Raw genomic sequence first — 21,870 nt, forward strand, 5'->3', positions numbered from 1 at the left:
AGGAGTCCCAGGTCCCACTCACTTCCTGCGGTGTTGTCGTGTCCTCTTTCCCTCACCATCACACCGATGCCGCCTCGGCCTCCTCTCGCCCCCCTCACCCCCTTCCAGCTCCCCTTCCGTCCCCCCTTCCGTCCCTCTGCTCCTGTGCCTCCTTTCCCCTCCACCGCCTCCAGCGTCCCCCTGTTCCTCCTCTGTCGGCCTGCAGTGCTGCCGCGGTCTCCTGTGCTCCGAGGAGCCTCCCTGACCGTGGGGGTGGTGGTGTCTCTTCGGGGGCCTTTCCTCTCCGCCATAGCCCAGCATCGTCGCATCCAGGCGGCCGCAGGAGGAGTGGTGGTGCTCCTGGTGCTCCTTACTTTCTTTTCGGCTCCTGCGGCTCTCTGTGGACTCCACCCTCTCGTAGGGCCTCCCCGGGCCCGACCCGGAGCCCCCGTCCCCACCTCCTCCTCCTCTCTCGTGGAATCGGGTCTGGTTGCAGAGGAGCTGATCAGCGTGCTGCTGGCTGAGGCGCGGGTCCGGGTCGTTGGTGGTCTTGTTGGTGTTGTTGTTGCGGTTCTCCTGGGGGTCCACCACCAGAGGACGGTCTGTGTGGGTCTTCATGTCGGGACGGATGTGGCGTGAGTAGGACACCTGGAAGAAAGGGGGGGGGGGGGGGGGGGGGGGGGGGGGGTTGGAGAGGTCGGGCCGGGAGAGATGTAAGCAGGGACAGACAGAGAGGGCCAGGCGGATTCAAGGAGAGGCACAATATCATTAGCGTCCCAGAGGTCATGAAACCTCCCGTAACACTTCATTTGTGCAAATGAGTTTGCTTGATAATACTTGATAAATTCCCAACTATTGCAATAATTCAATAATTGGATTATTGACGAAAGCAAACTGCAGTGTGAAACATTTGGTACCAGAAAGTATGCACTACTAATAACCTGGTTATTAACCTGGTAATAATACAGGTGTGTATCAGCGTTAACCAACTCTCCTCATGTCCCTCATACCTCCCACATTCACTATGTATAATGCATCCATCTCTCCCACCATCCAATCATTGCTTCCTCCCCCCACAGTCATCCAAAACCTTAGGTCATACCTCTTCCACTGACCCTTACACCCCCTCGCCCTTTAACCCCTTCTCCACACCATGCTTTTTCACTCTCTCTCTCTCCCCTCTCTCTTTCCTTGCCTTCCAGCGGTCCTCTGGGTCCAGCTCGTTGTAAAGGGCCTCTCGGCTGGTCATTAGAGTCTGTTTCCTCAGCTCCTTGGTCCTCTGCTCCCACACTGACTTACTGCCCCCTTTATGGTTCTTCTGTTGCTCCTTACTACTGGCACAAACAGAGAGGAGAAACAGAAAGGAGAGACAGAGAAACAGAGAGGAGAGTCAGAGAGGAGAGTCAGAGAGGAGAGACAAAGAGGAGTGATATAGAGGAGAGAAAGACAGGAGAGAAAGACAGGAGAAATAGAGAGGAGAGACAGAGGGGATAAACAGAGAGGAGAGAATGTGAAGAGAGACGTAAGGGGGAGACAGACAGGTGAGAAAGAGACAGGAAGCAGAGGAGTAGAAGGTGAGGCAGGTTGGATAGGGTGGTTATGACAGCATTAAATACCTGCTCAGGCAGTGGTGTCAAATAAAGACACACCCACACACACACACTCATGTACAAAAGCTTACACATACGCAAGTATACAGAAATATAGTCAACACAAGCAAATACACACACACACACACAACACTCACATAAACACACACACACACCCAAACATACACACACACACACACACACAGGTAAAGGGTCACCTTGCTGGTCCTACAGGGCAGAAACACAGAACTACTGAAGGTGTATGGTTGACCAGTTTCCCAAAGCATAAGGCAGACCAGCCCCACTTTGGGAAACTACACAGAGAGAGGCACAAGATGGAGGATGATATTGAGGCAAGATTAGGAGGAAAATCACCAAGAAACCCAACCCAAAGGTACCCAACAAAATAACCAAAATGGAGTCATCAACCAAAACACTCAAAATGGATATTCTGAGAAAAAAAGGCAAATCTCAAATGACACTATGGGTCGTTTATGCGGACATAGATTAAGCCTGGTCCTGGACTAAAAAAATCTAGCAAAATTGAGATTCTACATTGAGCTTGAATTTTTTGTCCAAGACTAGGCATAATCTGTGTCCATAAAACCAACCCTATATTATTCATATTGTGCATTACCTTTGGCTTCAGCCCATTTGATAAACAGCAGTGCACTAGATGGGAAATAAGGTGCCATTTGATATGTAGCCAACCAAAAACCCAAAATGACGCCCCGACCCCAACTAACTTCCTTCCCTCTCCCAGGGATCACAGTCAATCACAGTAAAGCCACAGCCATACTGCCAGGAGCAGCCAACAGAAAATATACTCAAAATAATACCAAACATAAGCCCAATAAGGAACAACAACAAAAGCAAGGGAGTAAAAAAACTCAAACGGGGTGGTCTAAAGGAGAAGAGGAAAGGAAAAGCGGGCGAAAAGAAAAATAAGGATTATAAATGAATAAATACCAGTCCAGAAAGGGGTCAGACGCGTTGTGACCTGTGCTGTTTACTTTCTCACTGAGGAGGAAAACAGTCAATGAGTGACATGACACATAGAACAGACATACGCCTGATCCACACAATGACCCACTGTGTTGACCTGGTCTGGTTATGCATCTATTATGTTGTCCGGAACCGTGCTGGAAAAAGTCCATGTCAAAAAATTATACTATTGTGTCAGCCCTACAGTCTAAATCAGGCAACACATTTTACATAAACACACACACACTTGTGTGTTTCTATACTTGGGGGACCAAAAAAATCCATAAACCTAAACTTAACCTTAACCTTAAAATCAATAACCTAATATGTATGCCTAAACTTAACCTACCCGTAAAGCCTAAAACTAAAGTAACCTAAATTCACTAGCTCAAATTGTAAGCTTGTCCCTAAACCTAAACAGAAAAAAAAACCTGGCTACATAAATGATCCTCAACATGTGTTTTACCCAAACTCCTAAACCAAACCATGATTCTAACTCAACCCACAGAACTTAACTTAAATTTAACCTCTAAGCCAAAAATATAATTTCACACACACACACACACACTTACTACTTTACATTATCCTACACAAACACAATCACTACTTTACACACACGCTGCATTATCCTATCATACACACAATCACTAAACACAAAAATCTACTAAATCACTCAAATGTAACTCACACTGGTCAGGCAACATTGTCGATTTGTCCTTCTATCTCCTCTTCTCATTCATAACCATATTTATATAAATCCCTAATATTTTTGTCATACTATTTCTCATATACAGTGCCTTGCGAAAGTATTCGGCCCCCTTGAACTTTTCGACCTTTTGCCACATTTCAGGCTTCAAACAGAAAGATATAAAACTGTAATTTTTTGTGAAGAATCAACAACAAGTGGGACACAATCATGAAGTGGAACGAAATTTATTGGATATTTCAAACCTTTTTAACAAATAAAAAACAGAAAAACTGGGTGTGCAAAATTATTCAGCCCCCTTAAGTTAATACTTTGTAGCGCCACCTTTTGCTGCAATTACAGCTATAAGTCGCTTGGGGTATATCTCTATCATTTTTACACATTGAGAGACTGAAATCTTTGCCCATTCCTCCTTGCAAAACAGCTCGAGCTCAGTGAGGTTGGATGGAGAGCGTTTGTGAACAGCAGTTTTCAGTTCTTTCCACAGATTCTCGATTGGATTCAGGTCTGGACTTTGACTTGGCCATTCTAACACCTGGATATGTTTATTTGTGAACCATTCTATTGTAGATTTTGCTTTATGTTTTGGATCATTGTCTTGTTGGAAGACAAATCTCCGTCCCAGTCTCAGGTCTTTTGCAGACTCCATCAGGTTTTCTTCCAGAATGGTCCTGTATTTGGCTCCATCCATCTTCCCATCAATTTTAACCATCTTCCCTGTCCCTGCTGAAGAAAAGCAGGCCCAAACCATGATGCTGCCATCACCATGTTTGACGGTGGGGATGGTGTGTTCAGGTTGATGAGCTGTGTTGCTTTTACCCCAAACATAACGTTTTGCATTGTTGCCAAAAAGTTTGATTTTGGTTTCATCTGACCAGAGCACCTTCTTCCACATGTTTGGTGTGTCTCCCAGGTGGCTTATGGCAAACTTTAAACAACACTTTTTATGGATATCTTTAAGAAATGGCTTTCTTCTTGCCACTCTTCCATAAAGGCCAGATTTGTGCAGTATACGACTAATTGGTGTCCTATGGACAGAGTCTCCCACCTCAGTTGTAGATCTCTGCAGTTCATCCAGAGTGATCATGGACCTCTTGGCTGCATCTCTGATCAGTCTTCTCCTTGTATGAGCTGAAAGTTTAGAGGGACAGCCGGGTCTTCGTAGATTTGTAGTGGTCTGATACTCCTTCCATTTCAATATTATCGCTTGCACAGTGCTCCTTGGGATGTTTAAGGCTTGGGAAATCTTTTTGTATCCAAATCCGGCTTTAAACTTCTCGACAACAGTATCTCGGACATGCCTGGTGTGTTCCCTGTTCTTCATGATGCTCTCTGCGCTTTAAACAGACCTCTGAGACTATCACAGAGCAGGTGCATTTATACGGAGACTTGATTACACACAGGTGGATTCTATTTATCATCATTAGTCATTTAGGTCAACATTGGATCATTCAGAGATCCTCACTGAACTTCTGGAGAGAGTCTGCTGCACTGAAAGTAAAGGGGCTGAATAATTTTGCACGCCCAATTTTTCAGTTTTTTATTTGTTAAAAAGGTTTGAAATATCCAATGATATTGTTCCACTTCATAATTGTGTCCCACTTGTTGTTGATTCTTCACAAAAAACTACAGTTTTATATCTTTATGTTTGAGGCCTGAAATGTGGCAAAAGGTCGAAAAGTTCATGGGGGCCTAATACTTTCGCAAGGCACTGTAACTACGCAGGTGTCCATATCTCTCTGGCCCTCTGCTGTTTTCCCTCTCATTAATAGAGCCTCTATAGCCCTGTCTTCCATCTATCTAGCCATCGCCCTATTAAAAACAGACTACCCTTGAAATGAAGGCAGTTTGTATACTCTCTACAACTTGGTAAGTATCAGCTTCAACCAGACAAAAAGAAAACCTTACTTATGGACCCATACCTGCCACATCCATGATGTTTACCGCTTACCTCTCTCCATACAGCCATGCATTCTTTCATCCCCAAACCTTTCAGCCAAACCTTATCTCACCCCCTCCGCCCCTCACCGCTCCCTCCACCTCTTAGCTCTCTCTCTCCTCTCTCTTTCCTTGCCTAGGTAAAAAGACGAATCATACAATATTTTACCAGCTTTATCATTCCATTTGAATCCTCTCTAGATTTCTGCTGTCACGTTCTCCAAATGACAGATGCACGGTGACAGACACAGATGCCACAGGCTGTTGGAGTGCTTTCTCTAAAAGCGGCTCAGGGATTTGAACCAGCAACCCTACAGTTACCTCGAGGCATCTGGCACATGTTCTCTAACATCAGATAACTCCAGTTTCAAACCGTTCCCTGGGACTTAATCTTGTCATGCTTGTGATGATGTCATCATCCCCAAAGCGTACAGTAGGCTTATAACAGAGAGGTCAGGTAAAGTGTAACCCATTTAGATCCAGATAGAAATCTTCACAGAGTCCCACACAGGGACCGAGAGTATTTCCTAACCTGCTTTAGCAACTGTGGAGATAGCTGCTCGGAAAGCCCTTGCTTGCTAAGCCAGGACCTTTTCTTAGGATATTCCAAAAGCTCTACTGAATACAGACATGGATTAAGGACTTGTCCTCCATTTCTGGAAACCACTCCTAGTATTGCACTAGTGCAACTTTAGCATTTTTAAACATTACAAAACTGGTACAAAACAAAAGCCACATCTAATACCTTTTTTTAATGTCCCTTTATAAACTATTTAAAGAAAAATTGTAAATGATGACATATCATTTCTTAATAATCCCACCTACATTTGAAAAGGCTAATAATGAATATTCATCTATAAACCCTTTATTTAAGGGACATTATGTCAATGGAATCATTGTGACATCCAACAAAATAATTGTTAATAGGTTGACAAAAGTTAGAGTAAAACTTCCTCAGCGAAGTGGAGTGTTGGTTAAATGTTACCGAATTAGGGATGTCTCATTTAATTATCTATGAGGTTAGAACCATTTGCATGCCTTTGAATTTTGATAAGATGTTGTTCACTGCTATTTCAGTTCAGTCAATTCAGGAAATAACAGAAATTCATTTTGATGTAAAATGTGACAGGCAAATAGGTGGCACAGTGAAACATACAGTGGCTCTCAAAGGTTTACTCCCCCTTGGACTATTCCACATTATATAGTGTTACAACATGACATACGACACAAGTTCTTCCCTGGTTTTGCCAGTCAATAATGACAAAGTAGGAAAAAACAAATTGTAGGAAAAAGTAGGAAAAATCTACAAATTGTTCTAAATTAATTCCAAATACAAAACAGCAAAGAATGTATTGCATAAGTACAGTATTCACCCACTTTAGTCAATATTCGATAATGACATTCCTTTCCATTCTTCTTTGCAAAATTGCTCAAGCTTTCCAGGCCCTGATGCAGAAAAGCATCCCCATAGCATGACGATGACACCACCATGCTACACAGTAGGGATGGTGAATTCAGGACAGTGTGATGTTAGGCTTGAACCAAACATAGCGCTTAGCGTTGAGGCCAAAAAGATCTATTTTAGTCTCTTAGAATATTTTTTCACTTGGTCTAAGAGACTCCTACATGCCTTCTTGCAAACTCCAACTGAGATGTGCTGTGTTTTTATAACAATGGCCTTCTTTTTGCCACTCTTCCATGAACGCCATGTTTGTGACCAGGCAATTGCTGCAGTATGGACATTGACTCCCAGCTCAGCAGTGGAAGACTGGAACTTCTTTAGAGTTGCCATACATTTCCTGGTGGCCTCCCTGAAAAGTACCCTACACATCTGGATACTCAGCTTATGAGAACAGGCTGTTCTAGACAGATTCGCAGCTGTGCCATATTCTGGCTATTTCTTAGTAATTAACATTCCTTTTCTGTTATATATTTGTAATTCATTTTAGATTTTAAATTATTTTCAAAATGCGGAAAAGTGGTATACTTAACTCAGCAATTAACTTGTCTACATTTTATTATCACTGAAAAATTAATTTTGCCTGGTATTTTTACTTAATGTTGCTGTTTCTATCTGAGGCATATGCGGCGTAAACACCTCTGTTGGGACTTGGCTATGACTCATTCCAATGTATTGTCCCATTATATCCATGGGAACGTTAAAACGGAGGTGAATAGAATAAATGTACTGGTAAATTAGATGAACAAATAAAAAAAAAATATATAATGGTGATTTTAGCTAAATGTAAATTAGTAACAAACACTGTAGCTATTATCTGGGGAGCTAACAAAATTTCCTTTATAACTAGTTTATAAGGACATTTTGTAGTATTAGTCATTAGCGTGAATACACTTAATTAACTACCTTATTATCTAACTTGTAAAGCATCATTAAGTAGTGTTTTTTTACAAATGTATAATTAACTTTTTTGAGATTGCCTATTGATACATACAAATTTGTTTTTGCTCATGTAAGGCGACAGTAAATGGCAGCAGAGGTCAAATATATTGTAGTTGGCAGTGGGTGGGCAGGCTCCCCAGCTGTTCCTATTGGTGGAGAGTGGACAGTAGACACCCTATCAGAGAGCTGGAGGACAGGAGCAAACACTGCTTCCTACTGGTGGAGAATGAACAGTAGACACCCTATCAGAGAGCTGGAGGACAGGAGCAAACACTGCTTCCTACTGGTGGAGAATGAACAGTAGACACCCTATCAGAGAGCTGGAGGACAGGAGCAAACACTGCTTCCTACTGGTGGAGAGACGTTAGAGATCAAACGTGTGTCTGTATGTGTGTGGACACCCAAAAGAGGGCATAGGAACAGAAATGAGTGACAAGCATTAGAGAAACAAGAGACTTACGCAGCTATGGAGAGGTTGGCTGCAGACAGGGGGCTCACTTCAGCTACTTCCTTGGCTTTCTGCAAGGCATTCTTCTTGGAAGCAGCTGCTTCCTCTTCCTGCTCATCCTACCAAAGAAAGAGAGAGTGAGAGAGAGGGGGGAGGAGGGAGAGGGGGAGAGACAGGAAGAAGAGAGAGGGGATGGGGGGGACAGGCAGAAGAGAGAGGGGAGGATGAAGACGGGTTGGAAAGGAATAAGAGAGAGGAGTGGAGGTAGAGGGGGAGACAGGAGGAAGGAATGGGGGCCGAGGTCACAGGTGGAAGAGATGGGAGAGGTAAAAGGGAGAGACAGGAGGGAGAGAAAGGGGGGGGGTAGTAAAGGTACACAGGAAGGAGAAGAGTGGGGGAAAGAGGGGGAGGCAGGGAGGAGAGAGGAGCGGGGAAAGAGGGGGAGGCAGGGAGGAGGGAGGAACGGGGAAAGAGGGGGAGGCAGGGAGGAGAGAGGAGCGGGGTAAGAGGGGGAGGCAGGGAGGAGGGAGGAGCGGGGTAAGAGGGGGAGGCAGGGAGGAGAGAGGAGCGGGGTAAGAGGGGGAGGCAGGGAGGAGCGGGGTAAGAGGGGGAGGCAGGGAGGAGCGGGGTAAGAGGGGGAGGCAGGGAGGAGAGAGGTATAAAGAAGCAGAGATAGAGGAGGTTGATATATGCAAATGACAAGTGGTAGACCGGGTGTCATTTTGTAACAGGATGTTGACAGACAAATACACAGTAGAACACCTAGAGATGACACTTAACCCCAGAGAGCATCACATTGGTCAGTGTACCTTAGTGAGTTCCTGTGCGTTGGCCAGATTGTCCACAGCAATGGCCAAGAACACATTCAGCAAAGTGTCTGAGATTTAACAGTTATAGATAAAGAACACAGTGACGGTGTGTGTGTGCGTGTGTTGGTGTGTGTTTGTGTAAGTCTATGTTTGTGTGCGGGAGGATACAGTTGCCAAAAAGTGTAAGCACGATGAAGAAGACGGAAAAGACCATGCCCTTGTCGACTCCTCCCTGAGACTCTATCCCATCGTACATCACCATGTTCCAGTCTTCACCGGTCAGGATCTGGGAAGACACAGCACACACATAATGAACACACACTCTGCACGCATGCTATGTGTTATGTGCACTGCTTACACACAATAACAATCATCTTGCTATGATCTTTCTTTGTCTGCTATCCCCGTTTTCTCATTCCTCCTCCTTTCTCCTGCCCTCTATTCTCATCCCCTCCTCTCTTCTCCGGCCCTGTTTTCTCATCCCCCTCCTTTCTCCTGTCATCTCGTCTCATCCCTCCTCTCCACTCCCATCTCGTCTCATCCCTCCTCTCCTCTCCACTCCCATCTCTTCTCATCCCTCCTCACCACTCCCATCTCTTCTCATCCCTCCTCTCCACTCCCATCTCGTCTCATCCCTCCTCTCTACTCCCATCTCGTCTCATCCCTCCTCTCTACTCCCATCTCTTCTCATCCCTCCTCTCTACTCCCATCTCTTCTCATCCCTCCTCTCTACTCCCATCTCTTCTCATCCCTCCTCTCTACTCCCATCTCTTCTCATCCCTCCTCTCCACTCCCATCTCTTCTCATCCCTCCTCACCACTCCCATCTCTTCTCATCCCTCCTCTCCACTCCCATCTCGTCTCATCCCTCCTCTCTACTCCCATCTCTTCTCATCCCTCCTCTCTACTCCCATCTCTTCTCATCCCTCCTCTCTACTCCCATCTCTTCTCATCCCTCCTCTCTACTCCCATCTCTTCTCATCCCTCCTCTCCACTCCCATCTCTTCTCATCCCTCCTCTCCTCTCCCATCTCTTCTCATCCCTCCTCTCCACTCCCATCTCTTCTCATCCCTCCTCTCCACTCCCATCTCTTCTCATCCCTCCTCTCCACTCCCATCTCTTCTCATCCCTCCTCTCCACTCCCATCTCTTCTCATCCCTCCTCTCCACTCCCATCTCTTCTCATCCCTCCTCTCCATCCCCTCCTGTCTTGTTCCTCCACTCACCTGGAACACAGTCATTATTGCTGCAGGGAAGGTATCAAAGTTGGTCGGGGGAGTGCCCGCGTCAAAATTAAACCTAGAGCACAAACAGAGAGAAAATTAGGAGTGAAAGACAGGGAGAAACAAAAAGTGTGAAAGTAAGAGGAAAACTGTTCCAGAGAGCATTTGAACGAGACACATTACAGCTCCAAACTACCAGACACTTGAGGACAAAGAGTGAAATGGGAGGGAGGACGGAAGAGCACAATGTACTGACTGTCCTCCGAAGAGCTGCATGCCCAACAGAGCGAAGACCACGATAAAGAGGAAGAGGAGGAAGAGCAGGCTTATAATGGATTTCATGGAGTTGAGAAGAGATACAACCAGGTTCCTCAAAGATGCCCAGTACCTGACAGGGAGAGAAGGAGAGGGGAGAAGGGAGCAGAATGAAAGAAAGGGTGTTTAGAGAAGCCCAGCTAATTCTAAGCGCCCTTCGTGTTATTGAGACATGCTGACAAACAGATTGATGAGATATCGGATCCAGAGTTTGACACCCATGCTCCAGGGACTCACTTGGTGACTTTGAAGATTCTCAGTAACCTTAGAGCTCGTAACACACTGATACCAAAGGATGTTCCAGGCTGGATGAAACCCCAGAGCACCTCAAATATACTGCCACATATGACCTGCCGGACACACGCGCGCACACACGCAAGCACACACACACACACGCACGCACGCACACAGTTAAACATGTTCACCAACAAAAGCATGTTAAAGAATCATATATGTGGTGTTTTTGTGTGTTTGCGTGCGCATGGGGATCTGAGTGGTATGACCAGTGTGTTCTAAACCGTGTTCCAAACCGCTCCCACTACTCACAATGCAGTCAAAGCAGTTGAAAGAGGAGTGAAAGTAAGGCTGTGATCCCAGTCCATAAATCTTTATACCCATCTCAGACATGAAGATACTCAAGAAGACAAACTCTGCAAAGTCTAGAAGAGAAGGAAAAACAGAGTCAACAGGGAGAGAGAAAGTGAACGACAAAGCATGATAAGATGATATTAAGATTGATGAGAATGGAGTGTTTCATAATTCACTGTAAGAAGTAATTACAGAAAGACAACATCAAAACTCTCCATCTGGTCATGCATCCACCTTTCTATCAATCCTTCTCTTCATTCCTCTCTCTCATCTGTCCTCTCTCCCCTTCTCTCTCCCTCCCTCCTCCCTCTCTCCCTCCCTCCCAGTATGTATACTCACAGAGGAAATCTGAGAGTGGTTCAGGCTGGTCGTAGTGTACCACTGCCACACACAATGTGTTGAGTCCCACCAGACACAGGACACTCCAGTAGAAATACTGGGTTTTCACCATGTGTCGGATGAAGAATCGCAGACGACGCTCCCTCTTATGGAAGTCAGAGCCCTCCAGCTTTGAACTCTTTAGACTGGCCCGCGCAAAGGGAGAACCTGGGAGGGGACAGGAGTAGAAACAGAAGACACGTTTAGCACACACTTAGATTGTGACATCTCAGTGTCCTGTGTGTGTGTATGTGTCTATGTGGGTGTATTCTACAGACTGCAGGCATCTCTAAAACCAAGGCAAAGCCACTCGCTATATAGTGCCCAGTGTCAGAGGTCAGGGGCGTTCTGGAGCTATTAAGGACTGATTTTCTGTTCTTTCTGTAGGTGTTTAAATATTCGTCTTAGAACTTTCATTTGTTTGAATCCTTTCGACTCTCATGTAATGTGTAGAACGTGTTGGTGCGGATTTAGGATTTTAGGATTTTATTGGAATCCCCGTTTGCTACTGCCAATGATAGCAGTTACTCTTTCTGGAGTCCACACAAAACACAGAATGTTGCATAATACAAAACAAAATGAATACACAAGTAGAGTACAAAGACATTACCAACAGAACATTTAAAATGAGGTCATAACACAAAGAATTCAGATAGTAGAACTAGTAGAACAATCAAGCGTAATCAAGTCTCCCTAACCCTCCCTGAGCAAGTCCATACATCTTCAATGTTCTTTAAACCAGAGGGGAACAGTTAGGGACAACTAGACCTTTCAAAAAGGCCTAAGGATTCATACAAATATAATTGTATATGTTGCATTTGCGGTGTGGGTTTGTTTGCTTGTCACATTAGTTTGTGCTGGTAAAGAGGACCCTCTATGAGTTTCTGACCAAAGTGAGGCTCTGTTCTGTTTAAATAATTCATAATTTCATCATATTTATGTATTACAGGTAGATGTGACGGTGGGCGCATAAAGTAAAAGTGCAGGTATTAATAAGAGATGCTGTAATTCTGTTATTTTTCTTGATTATTCTGTTTGATACAACCCCCATCATAACACAGACACACTTACCCAAGGCCAGGTCTCCATCCCCATCCTCTGGGTTAAGGAGATCTGATTTGTTTTTGTGGTTTTTCAAAGTGGGTCTCCTGCGGGTGCCTGGATTAGACACATAGAAAACAATGTCTCACACCTACACACCTTAACAAAAGGAAACGGCGGCTGAGATGCTACGTTTCTACACTGGTAAATACACTACATTTACACCAGCAAAGAAAATACAATTACTATTAAAAATATGATATTAATTTGAGTAAAGATGAAACATTTAGACTGATAAATAGGCTATGTTAGACTGTAAAAGATGCCACATTCAGAATATTAAGTTTTTAAATGTACTCAGTCGCTTAAGTCTGAAACATACCAATTTCAGACTTAAAGATGCTACATTTATAGTGAACTGCTACATTTATAGAAAGCACTATTTTGAGACTATTAAAGATGTTACATGTACACAGGTAAAGATTGTGTAAGTCTTAATATTATTATAATTATATCTAAGTCACCCTTGAACACACACACACAATGGGGTAAATACCATCAAAAGCATCAGGGTCTTCATCATCTGCTAAGATCACCTCTTCTACAGAAAGAAATTGAATAACATTAACATGACAGTAATTGACATGTCATAAACATACAGCATAGAGTAATTTACCAGGTATGATGGTATTCCCTGCTATGTTATAGTACAGTACCTGCTTTACAAATCCACTCCAGGTATCCATTGAGCTCTCTCTCAATCTGCTGCTGTCTCCTCAGCTTCAGAAACTCACTCCTGTTCTCCACCCGCTCTCTCTCTTTGGCAAACTCCCTGGGTAGACATAAACACACACACACACACATAAGCTGAGAAAATCCAAATCTTTACAATGAATCACATATTCATGGCCATTTTGTTCTCACACACACTTACCCGGACAGTACACCCAACACCAGGTTTAACATGAAAAAAGAGCCGATGATTATAAGAGGGATGAAGTACATCCAGTTCCATGCGCTTCCCGAAGCATCATTGCTCTGCAATCAGACACACACACACACACACACACAATTCTGTCAGTTGTCTTAGCCTTCCGGCAAGTTGGAGTATTTTGTCATGAATTTGGCTCTTGAGGCAGATCAAGGCAGAAAGGATTTGACTGTTTGCCCAATGTTGAGGGTTAGGGTTACCAGATTTGGTGCTTATCCAAACCTTTAACCCTAACTACTAGCTTAACCCTAAACCTAACCTTAACCAAAATCTAATTCTAAACTAAACCGAACTCATTTTTCAACCGTTTTAACAGTAGCTTAAACTTTAATTGAAGGATCTCCAAGATGGGATGTAAGCTCTGCCCTCATCACGGAGTCAATCAATCACATCATTAGCGCCTTTGTGGCACATCGGCTTCAGAACATGATCAAAAATGCAATCCTCCTATTTAACCTCCATTATATACGTGACATACAGCAACTGCCAATGATACAGTAAGGCTGCACAGAATACAACACTTCCTCTTTCTTTGCTACTTCCCTTTTTCCTCCCCCCTTTCATTCACATCCATCCCTTTGCCTTCCCTTCTCCTTCAACCCCTGTTTTTCTCCCTCTCATCCCTCCCCCAACTGCTATATCTCCCTCCACACAGATGACATCTCATCACTTCCTCTTTCATTAACTTCACTTACTTTCCTCCTCTATCTCCCACTGTCCCCCTCTCTCTCTCCCTTTCTCCCCTCTCTCTCTCCCTCCCTCCCTCCCTCCTCTCATCTCTCTCACTCCCACTCCCCCTCTCCTTTTCACTCCCCCCCCGTCCTTCCCCTGGCTGTGGGCTGGGCCGCTGTGCTGCCGTTGCTGTGTGGTACTGAATGTACTGCAGCCTTTTTAGACATTAAACTTTCAGCACTTTCTTCCTCAGCAGATGCAAGAAGAACTCTGGCTGAACAAACCCGGTAAATATAGAGCAGCACTGCCACCAAGAGAGACTGAGGGAGGAGAACGGATAGGGGGAGAAGGAGGAAGTGAGGGGTGAGAGGGAGAACCCGAACGGGGAGAGGGACAGTGGGGGTTTGGGTGTGGTGACGTGATGGGGGGACAAGGAGTAATCGGAGATACCGATGAAGGAAGCAGTGAGAGAGAGGGAGGATGCAATATATGTCTATAGAGACTTCTGTAGACGGGACTACACTCACATCCCCCACTACCCTCATCCACCTCTCTGTCACCATAGCAACCATTGCCACAGGCAGCAGGGCACTGTTCACTGTGTTTAGGTATGGGCACACACACACACACACACACACAGCACAGGAGTAAAGGCTATGGGCATATTTATACTGCAGTGAATAGTGTATTTTATAAATTGGTGGGTATTTACCTCTAAGTGACTGTCTAGTAAATACCATAACACTCAATTATTCAAGGGCTCCAGGTTTTAGTTGCTCTCAGTTAGCCACAGACCAAGGACCTAACTGAAACTCAAAACCCAACTTCATCTCAATCAAAGCCAAATCTGACCAAGTCAAAAGCAGATCGAAAACCCTAGCCAAAGCCCAAACCCTAAAACAAACCCCAATCCAACTGTAACTTAAATAATAGACCACCACCTTCCAAATAAATACTTCAGACTATTCCCATTGCGTACTGTAGAAGCGCTGTGATTCAGGGTCTGTAACTCACATAGTAGAGCAGGTCAGTCCAGCCCTCCATGGTAATACATTGGAAGACTGTGAGAACGGCAAACAGGATGTTGTCAAACTGGGTAATGCCATAATTTGGGCCCAGCCAATACTGTCGACATACAGTCCCATTAGGACACAGTCTGGATGGGGCTTCGGTCCCGCACGGAAACTCCTCACGGATCTCATCTATGGGGAAACAGAGTTTATCAGCTAGACCTTCATTCATTCCTAATGAATTGTGTCTTTCTTTTTACAGTTATTTTAAACAAATTCTACAGTAGGAGTAGAAACAGCTGGAAAAACTATTATTTTCAATGAACACAATTTGCACAGAAATAATTGACAAACGAACTGACTACCCGGTTGAATGACTGATTAAGTGAATGGCTGGCTGGCTGGCAAACTGGTAGAAAGACTGAATAACTGTTCGGATGACTGATTAACTGTCTGGCTATCTGACCGGCTAACTTACCTGTGTAAATGTCAAAGCACGTAGTGTGGAATTTGCCCATGTAGAACTCCAGGCCGATGATAGCAAACATGAGGATGGCGAAGAATAGCAACAGGCCGATCTGCAGCAGGGGGATCATAGCCTTCATGATGGACTTGAGGACTACCTGGAGGCCTGGAGACACACGGGACAAAGACATGCAAATGGAATTGGGCTTTGGTCTGAAAATCCAAATGAAACGGTTTTATTGCAGCCAGAACCCTCCCCTACAATTAGGGATTTAGATAAGAGACATGCCCGTGTAACTTACTGGGTATACCAGACACCAGTTTGGGATTTAGATAAGAGACATGCCTGTGTAACTTACAGGGTATACCAGACACCAGTTTGGGATTTAGATAAGAGACATGCCTGTGTAACTTACTGGGTATACCAGACACCAGTTTGGGATTTAGATAAGAGACATGCCTGTGTAACTTACTGGGTATACCAGACACCAGTTTGGGATTTAGATAAGAGACATGCCTGTGTAACTTACTGGGTATACCAGACACCAGTTTGGGATTTAGATAAGAGACATGCCGGTGTAACTTACTGGGTATACCAGACACCAGTTTGGGATTTAGATAAGAGACATGCCTGTGTAACTTACTGGGTATACCAGACACCAGTTTGGGATTTAGATAAGAGACATGCCCGTGTAAGTTACTGGGTATACCAGACACCAGTTTGGGATTTAGATAAGAGACAAACCTGTGTAACTTACAGGGTATACCAGACACCAGTTTGGGATTTAGATAAGAGACATGCCTGTGTAACTTACTGGGTATACCAGACACCAGTTTGGGATTTAGATAAGAGACATGCCTGTGTAACTTACTGGGTATACCAGACACCGGTTTGGGATTTAGATAAGAGACATGCCTGTGTAACTTACTGGGTATACCAGACACCAGTTTGGGATTTAGATAAGAGACATGCCTGTGTAACTTACTGGGTATACCAGACACCAGTTTGGGATTTAGATAAGAGACAAACCCGTGTAACTTACAGGGTATACCAGACACCAGTTTGGGATTTAGATAAGAGACATGCCTGTGTAACTTACTGGGTATACCAGACACCAGTTTGGGATTTAGATAAGAGACATGCCTGTGTAACTTACTGGGTATACCAGACACCGGTTTGGGATTTAGATAAGAGACATGCCTGTGTAACTTACTGGGTATACCAGACACCAGTTTGGGATTTAGATAAGAGACATGTCTGTGTAACTTACTGGGTATACCAGACACCAGTTTGGGATTTAGATAAGAGACATGCCCGTGTAACTTACTGGGTATACCAGACACCAGTTTGGGATTTAGATAAGAGACATGCCCGTGTAACTTACTGGGTATACCAGACACCAGTTTGAGGGGTCTTAGCACACGGACCGCCCTCAGAGTCCGCAAATCGAAGTCCGACCCCACTGTAGACAAGATCCTAGAGAATAATAGTGAGGGGACAGAGAGGGTGGAGAGAGGAAACGGGAGAGAAAACAGAGTGGGGGAAATAATTAGAAGAAATACTGTGGTTGAAGTGCAGTATCTGAATGGCATCAATATCCTTTAATTCAATACAGATCTACTACTGTGTTGTACTGCTGATAGACTGACATCGTTTGGGACAGTTGGAGCATCAGCCAATCAATGGATGTCCGTTGCCGTGGGTTTTTCGGACATTACCTGTTAATCATTCTCCCTAATCACTTGTCAGTGAGTGAATGAGTGAGTCAATAATGTGAATCCATGAATGAGCAATGAGTTGATCAAAAGACAGGGAAGTTGTTAGTGAGAGAGAAAGAAACAGCGAGTCCAAAGTTGCTGAGAGAGAGACAGTAACAGAGAGAAAGACACCACAGTTGCTAAAAGAAAGACAATAAAAGAGAGAAAGACACCAGAATTGCTGACTAGCTCATTTGATCTCCATCTTTATCCATCCTATTTATAAACTCTTTGTCAAAGCCACGGCCACTGCCAACTCACAAAGGATCTGCCGGTATCTCGCTGCACACAAAAACACACACACACACACACCGCTGGCACATACACATGCACATTGCGCACATAGATTCAAATGGAATGTTTCAAAGTGTTTGTGTTGGTGAGGAAAAATATGTGAAGCAGAGAATGTTCTCTCCCATTGTGTATCTAATAGTTATCCAGTGACTGAGACAACCCTACATTTGATATGTTCTGATGTCACATTATCTGCTGGACCAAGCCAACAAACAGTGGATATAAAAAGTCTACACACCCCTGTTAAAATGCCAGGTTTTTGTGATGTAAAAGAATGAGACAAAGATAAATCATGTCAGAACTTTTTCTACTGTTAATGTGACCTATAATGTGAACAATTCAACTGAAAAACAAACCAAAATCTTCTAGAAGGACAAATGAAAAATAAAAAACTTACAATAACCTGGTTGCATAAGTGTGCACACCATCTTATAACTGGAGATGTGGCTGTGTTCAGAATTAACCAATCAAATTCAAACTCATGTTAAATAGAAGTCATTGCACACCTGCCATCATTTAAAGTGACTCTGATTAATCACAAATAAAATTCAGCTACAGAATTTTCCTGATTTTTCTTAGTTGCATCTCAGAGCAAAAGCCTTTGTCCGCAGAGAGCTTCCAAAGCATCAGAGGGATCTCACTGTTGAAAGATCAGTCAGGAGAAGGGTACCAAAGAATTTCCAAAGCATTAGATATACCATGGAACACAGTTAAGACAGTCATCATCAAGTGGAGAAAATATTGCACAACATTACCAAGAACTGGACATCCCTAAAAAATTAATGAAAGGACGAGAAGAAAACTGGTCAGGGAGGCTTCCAAGAGGCCTACAGCAACATTAAAGGAACTGCAGGATTTTCTGGCAAGTACTGGTTGTGTGCTACATGTGACAACAATCTCCCGTATTCTTCATATGAATGGGCTATGGGGTAGGGTGGCAAGACGGAAACCTTTTGTTACAAAGAAAAACATCCAAGCCCAGCTGAAGTTTGCAAAAGCAAACATTAAGTCCCCCAAAAGCATGTGGGAAAATGTGTTATGGTCTGCTGAAACCAAGGTTGAACTTTATGGCCATAATTCCAAAAGGTATGTTTGGCACAAAAACAACACTGCACATCAGCCAAAGAACACCAAACCCATAGTGAAGCATGGTGGTGGCAGCATCATGCTTTGGGGCTGCTTTTCTTCAGCTGGAACCGGGGCCTTAGTCAGGGTGTAGGGAATTATGAACAGTTTCAAATACCAGGCAATTTTGGCACAAAACCTTCAGGCATCCGTTATAAAGCTGAAGAGGAAGTTCACCTTTCAGCATGACAACGACCCAAAGCATAAATCCAAATCCACAAAAGCATGGCTTCACCACAAGAAGATTAACGTTATGGAATGGCCCAGCCAGAGCCCAGACCTGAATCCAATTGAACATTTGTGGGGTGATCTGAAGAGGGCTGTGCACAGGAGATGTCGTTGCAATCTGACAGATTTGGAGCGCTTTTGCAAAGAAGAGTGGGCAAATATTGCCACGTCAAGATGTGCCATGCTAATAGACTCCTACCCAAAAAGACTGAGTGCTGTAATAAAATCAAAAGGTGCTTCAACAAAGTATTGTTTTTCAATTGAATTGTTCACGTTATGGGTGGAAAAAGTTCTGACATGATTTATCTTTGTCTTATTCTTTTACATCACAAGAACCTGGCATTTTAACGGGTGTGTAGACTTTTTATATCCACTGTACCTGTTACATCCCTGGGGCAGATCTAGTATTAACATACCTTCCTAAAAACCTTGTAGGGGTCCAACCAAATCTGATCTTAGATCAGTGCCTATAGGCACTTTCATCCCACCTCCACACTGTATATTAGGCTTGGGGTGTCAGTGACTCAGTGGTTAAGGAGTCAGGCTTGTAATCAGAATGTTCCTGGTTTAAAGCCTGACTGGACCAATTGTCGTTCTGTCCCTGGGCAAGGCACTTTATCCTACGTTGCTCCATGGAAAAAAGACCCTGAACTTAATGTAAGTCACTCTGGATAAAAAGTGTCTGCTAATTGACTAAAATGTGAAATGAAATCCAGCAATGTGCTTCTAACATCTGAACAGTCACTGAAACCAATTTGGTTTGATTCACAATACTATGTCAACATGTACCCCAGACACTAAAACTTTCCTTCATTAAAAATTGTATACACTCACACCTAGAGCAAGGACAGGTGAGAGGCTGTTTAAGCCTAGTTTCTGGTGATTAGAGGCATTTGATGGCAAGTATAGCAACAACAGATACCACAAGGCCAGGGTTTGCATAAAACAATATTTCCCATCGAGTGTGCTTCTATTCCTTTCGTAGTGAAACTCACACTTGCCTGTAATTTCCTGGCTTGGATCATTCTTATGCAAACACGGCTTTGGACCCTGGGCTCCCTTTCTCCCATTCTGTTTCAGCTGGTGTTAATGATGACCACCACTGGGGCTAGGGCTCCCTGTCTCCCATTCTGTTTCAGCTGGTGTTAATGATGACCACCACTGGGGCTAGGGCTCCCTGTCTCCCATTCTGTTTCAGCTGGTGTTAATGATGACCACCACTGGGGCTAGGGCTCCCTGTCTCCCATTCTGTTTCAGCTGGTGTTAATGATGACCACCACTGGGGCTAGGGCTCCCTGTCTCCCATTCTGTTTCAGCTGGTGTTAATGATGACCACCACTGGGGCTAGGGCTCCCTGTCTCCCATTCTGTTTCAGCTGGTGTTAATGATGACCACCACTGGGGCTAGGGCTCCCTGTCTCCCATTCTGTTTCAGCTGGTGTTAATGATGACCACCACTGGGGCTAGGGCTCCCTGTCTCCCATTCTGTTTCAGCTGGTGTTAATGATGACCACCACTGTGGCTAGGGCTCCCTGTCTCCCATTCTGTTTCAGCTGGTGTTAATGATGACCACCACTGGGGATAGAGCTCCCTGTCTCCCATTCTGTTTCAGCTGGTATTATGGATAACCACCACTGGGGCTAGGGCTCCCTGTCTCCCATTCTGTTTCAGCTGGTGTTAATGATGACCACCACTGGAGCTAGGGCTCCCTGTCTCCCATTCTGTTTCAGCTGGTGTTATGGATGACCACCACTGGGGATAGGGCTCCCTGTCTCCCATTCTGTTTCAGCTGGTGTTATGGATGACCACCCCTGGGACTAGGGCTCCCTTTGTCCCATTCTGTTTCAGCAAAAATCAGCATATAAGGCTTTCTCTTTTCCCACTCAAGTAAAGAGGATTTAATAGACAGACCTGACAGGAAAAAAAGAGAACTGTGTCCCTCTCTTCCCAATAAGCTTCTCTGTCCGTTAGTTTGGTGACCATGCTACATCTATACTAGAGGTTTTAGTGATTGCCAAAGCAAAAATGACAGCTCTCCTTTGAGTGAGTAAGTCTTAATTTCTCCATTCTCCCATGAAGTCTAGGTGGCCATTTGGAGGAGAATTTCAAGCAGGTGCTCTCCTTCCTCGCTTGGGCTGGACAGCTGGTGATAAGGTCTTGCAGGAACCCTTAGGGATTGAATCTACTTTTTTAATGCTAAATTGGTATACAAGAGTCTACAAGTTTAAGATGCTCACAGTGCGTCAGATGTTACAGTCAGTGCATCCCGACAGAATGTGTCCATTTAATGTACTGCATCTCCCACAGAAGATACCTGAGGCTCTGTTTCTAAGCTGTGGCCTAAAAACCCACTTGTTCTCTTGTTCCGTCTCATTCTTTCACTTATGTGTTCCAGAGGGTTCCGGAATTGACATCTTTGAACAACTGGCTTCTTGGTGGTAAAGTTGAGGGAGAAGGGAGTCTGCTACACTTCCCAGGGTTCCTTGATGTCCCAGTCGACTCAGCTTTACTCCCAGTAAGCTCTGAGTTGGCTCCCGTTTGGCTCCGATACCTAGTACTGCAAAATGGGATTTGATCATGATTTTGCCTTCCTTCGAACTGCTGGGGATGGCAGAAATTAATTTAGTTTCATAAAAATGGCTCTGGCTTCTGTCTGTGCACCTTTCCTGCTTGGAATTCACCTGAATCCCCCTCATTGTTCAAGGTGTTGGTAGTACAACCATTTTCAATGTATTAACAACTCTCAGGGCACAGCTAAACACTGGGAAATATGTAACAAGGATGTGTATTGAATGATTGCAGTTAGTCCACAGAGCCCAGTTTAGGAAATGTGCTAACTTTGAGCGTAATCACTTCACCAGAGGCTGAACGTTATGAGAGTTAGCTAGAGAAATGGGAATGACAGAGGGATAGAGAAAGAGCAAGAGGGAG

The 21,870-nt window shown here is 44.3% G+C and overlaps 1 protein-coding gene across 25 annotated transcripts in view; it reads right to left on the reverse strand.

The window, feature by feature from the left end:
* cacna1aa (calcium channel, voltage-dependent, P/Q type, alpha 1A subunit, a) overlaps positions 1-21,870 on the reverse strand; it is a 127,841-nt gene that overhangs the window by 64,205 nt on the left and 41,766 nt on the right. For 17 of the 25 annotated variants that reach the window (XM_034295419.1, XM_034295418.1, XM_034295417.1 and 14 more), the window contains exons 4-21: positions 16,921-17,012; positions 15,549-15,701; positions 15,075-15,262; positions 13,332-13,435; positions 13,114-13,229; positions 12,954-12,998; positions 12,428-12,514; positions 11,318-11,524; positions 10,937-11,049; positions 10,628-10,740; positions 10,332-10,463; positions 10,079-10,151; positions 9,023-9,140; positions 8,855-8,922; positions 8,058-8,164; positions 2,538-2,588; positions 1,175-1,313; positions 23-627 (exon numbers count right to left, since the gene is read on the reverse strand). In XM_034295419.1, coding sequence (XP_034151310.1) covers positions 23-627; positions 1,175-1,313; positions 2,538-2,588; positions 8,058-8,164; positions 8,855-8,922; positions 9,023-9,140; positions 10,079-10,151; positions 10,332-10,463; positions 10,628-10,740; positions 10,937-11,049; positions 11,318-11,524; positions 12,428-12,514; positions 12,954-12,998; positions 13,114-13,229; positions 13,332-13,435; positions 15,075-15,262; positions 15,549-15,701; positions 16,921-17,012 — 2,511 coding nt within the window. Of the gene's footprint in view, positions 1-22; positions 628-1,174; positions 1,314-2,537; positions 2,589-8,057; positions 8,165-8,854; positions 8,923-9,022; positions 9,141-10,078; positions 10,152-10,331; positions 10,464-10,627; positions 10,741-10,936; positions 11,050-11,317; positions 11,525-12,427; positions 12,515-12,953; positions 12,999-13,113; positions 13,230-13,331; positions 13,436-15,074; positions 15,263-15,548; positions 15,702-15,837; positions 15,854-16,065; positions 16,072-16,920; positions 17,013-21,870 lie in introns of those variants that run through there. The other 8 variants (XM_034295428.1, XM_034295427.1, XM_034295424.1 and 5 more) reach the window with 6 other exon arrangements.

The sequence above is a fragment of the Esox lucius genome, chromosome 11, assembly GCF_011004845.1.
Source record: "Esox lucius isolate fEsoLuc1 chromosome 11, fEsoLuc1.pri, whole genome shotgun sequence".
Lineage (NCBI taxonomy): Eukaryota > Metazoa > Chordata > Actinopteri > Esociformes > Esocidae > Esox > Esox lucius.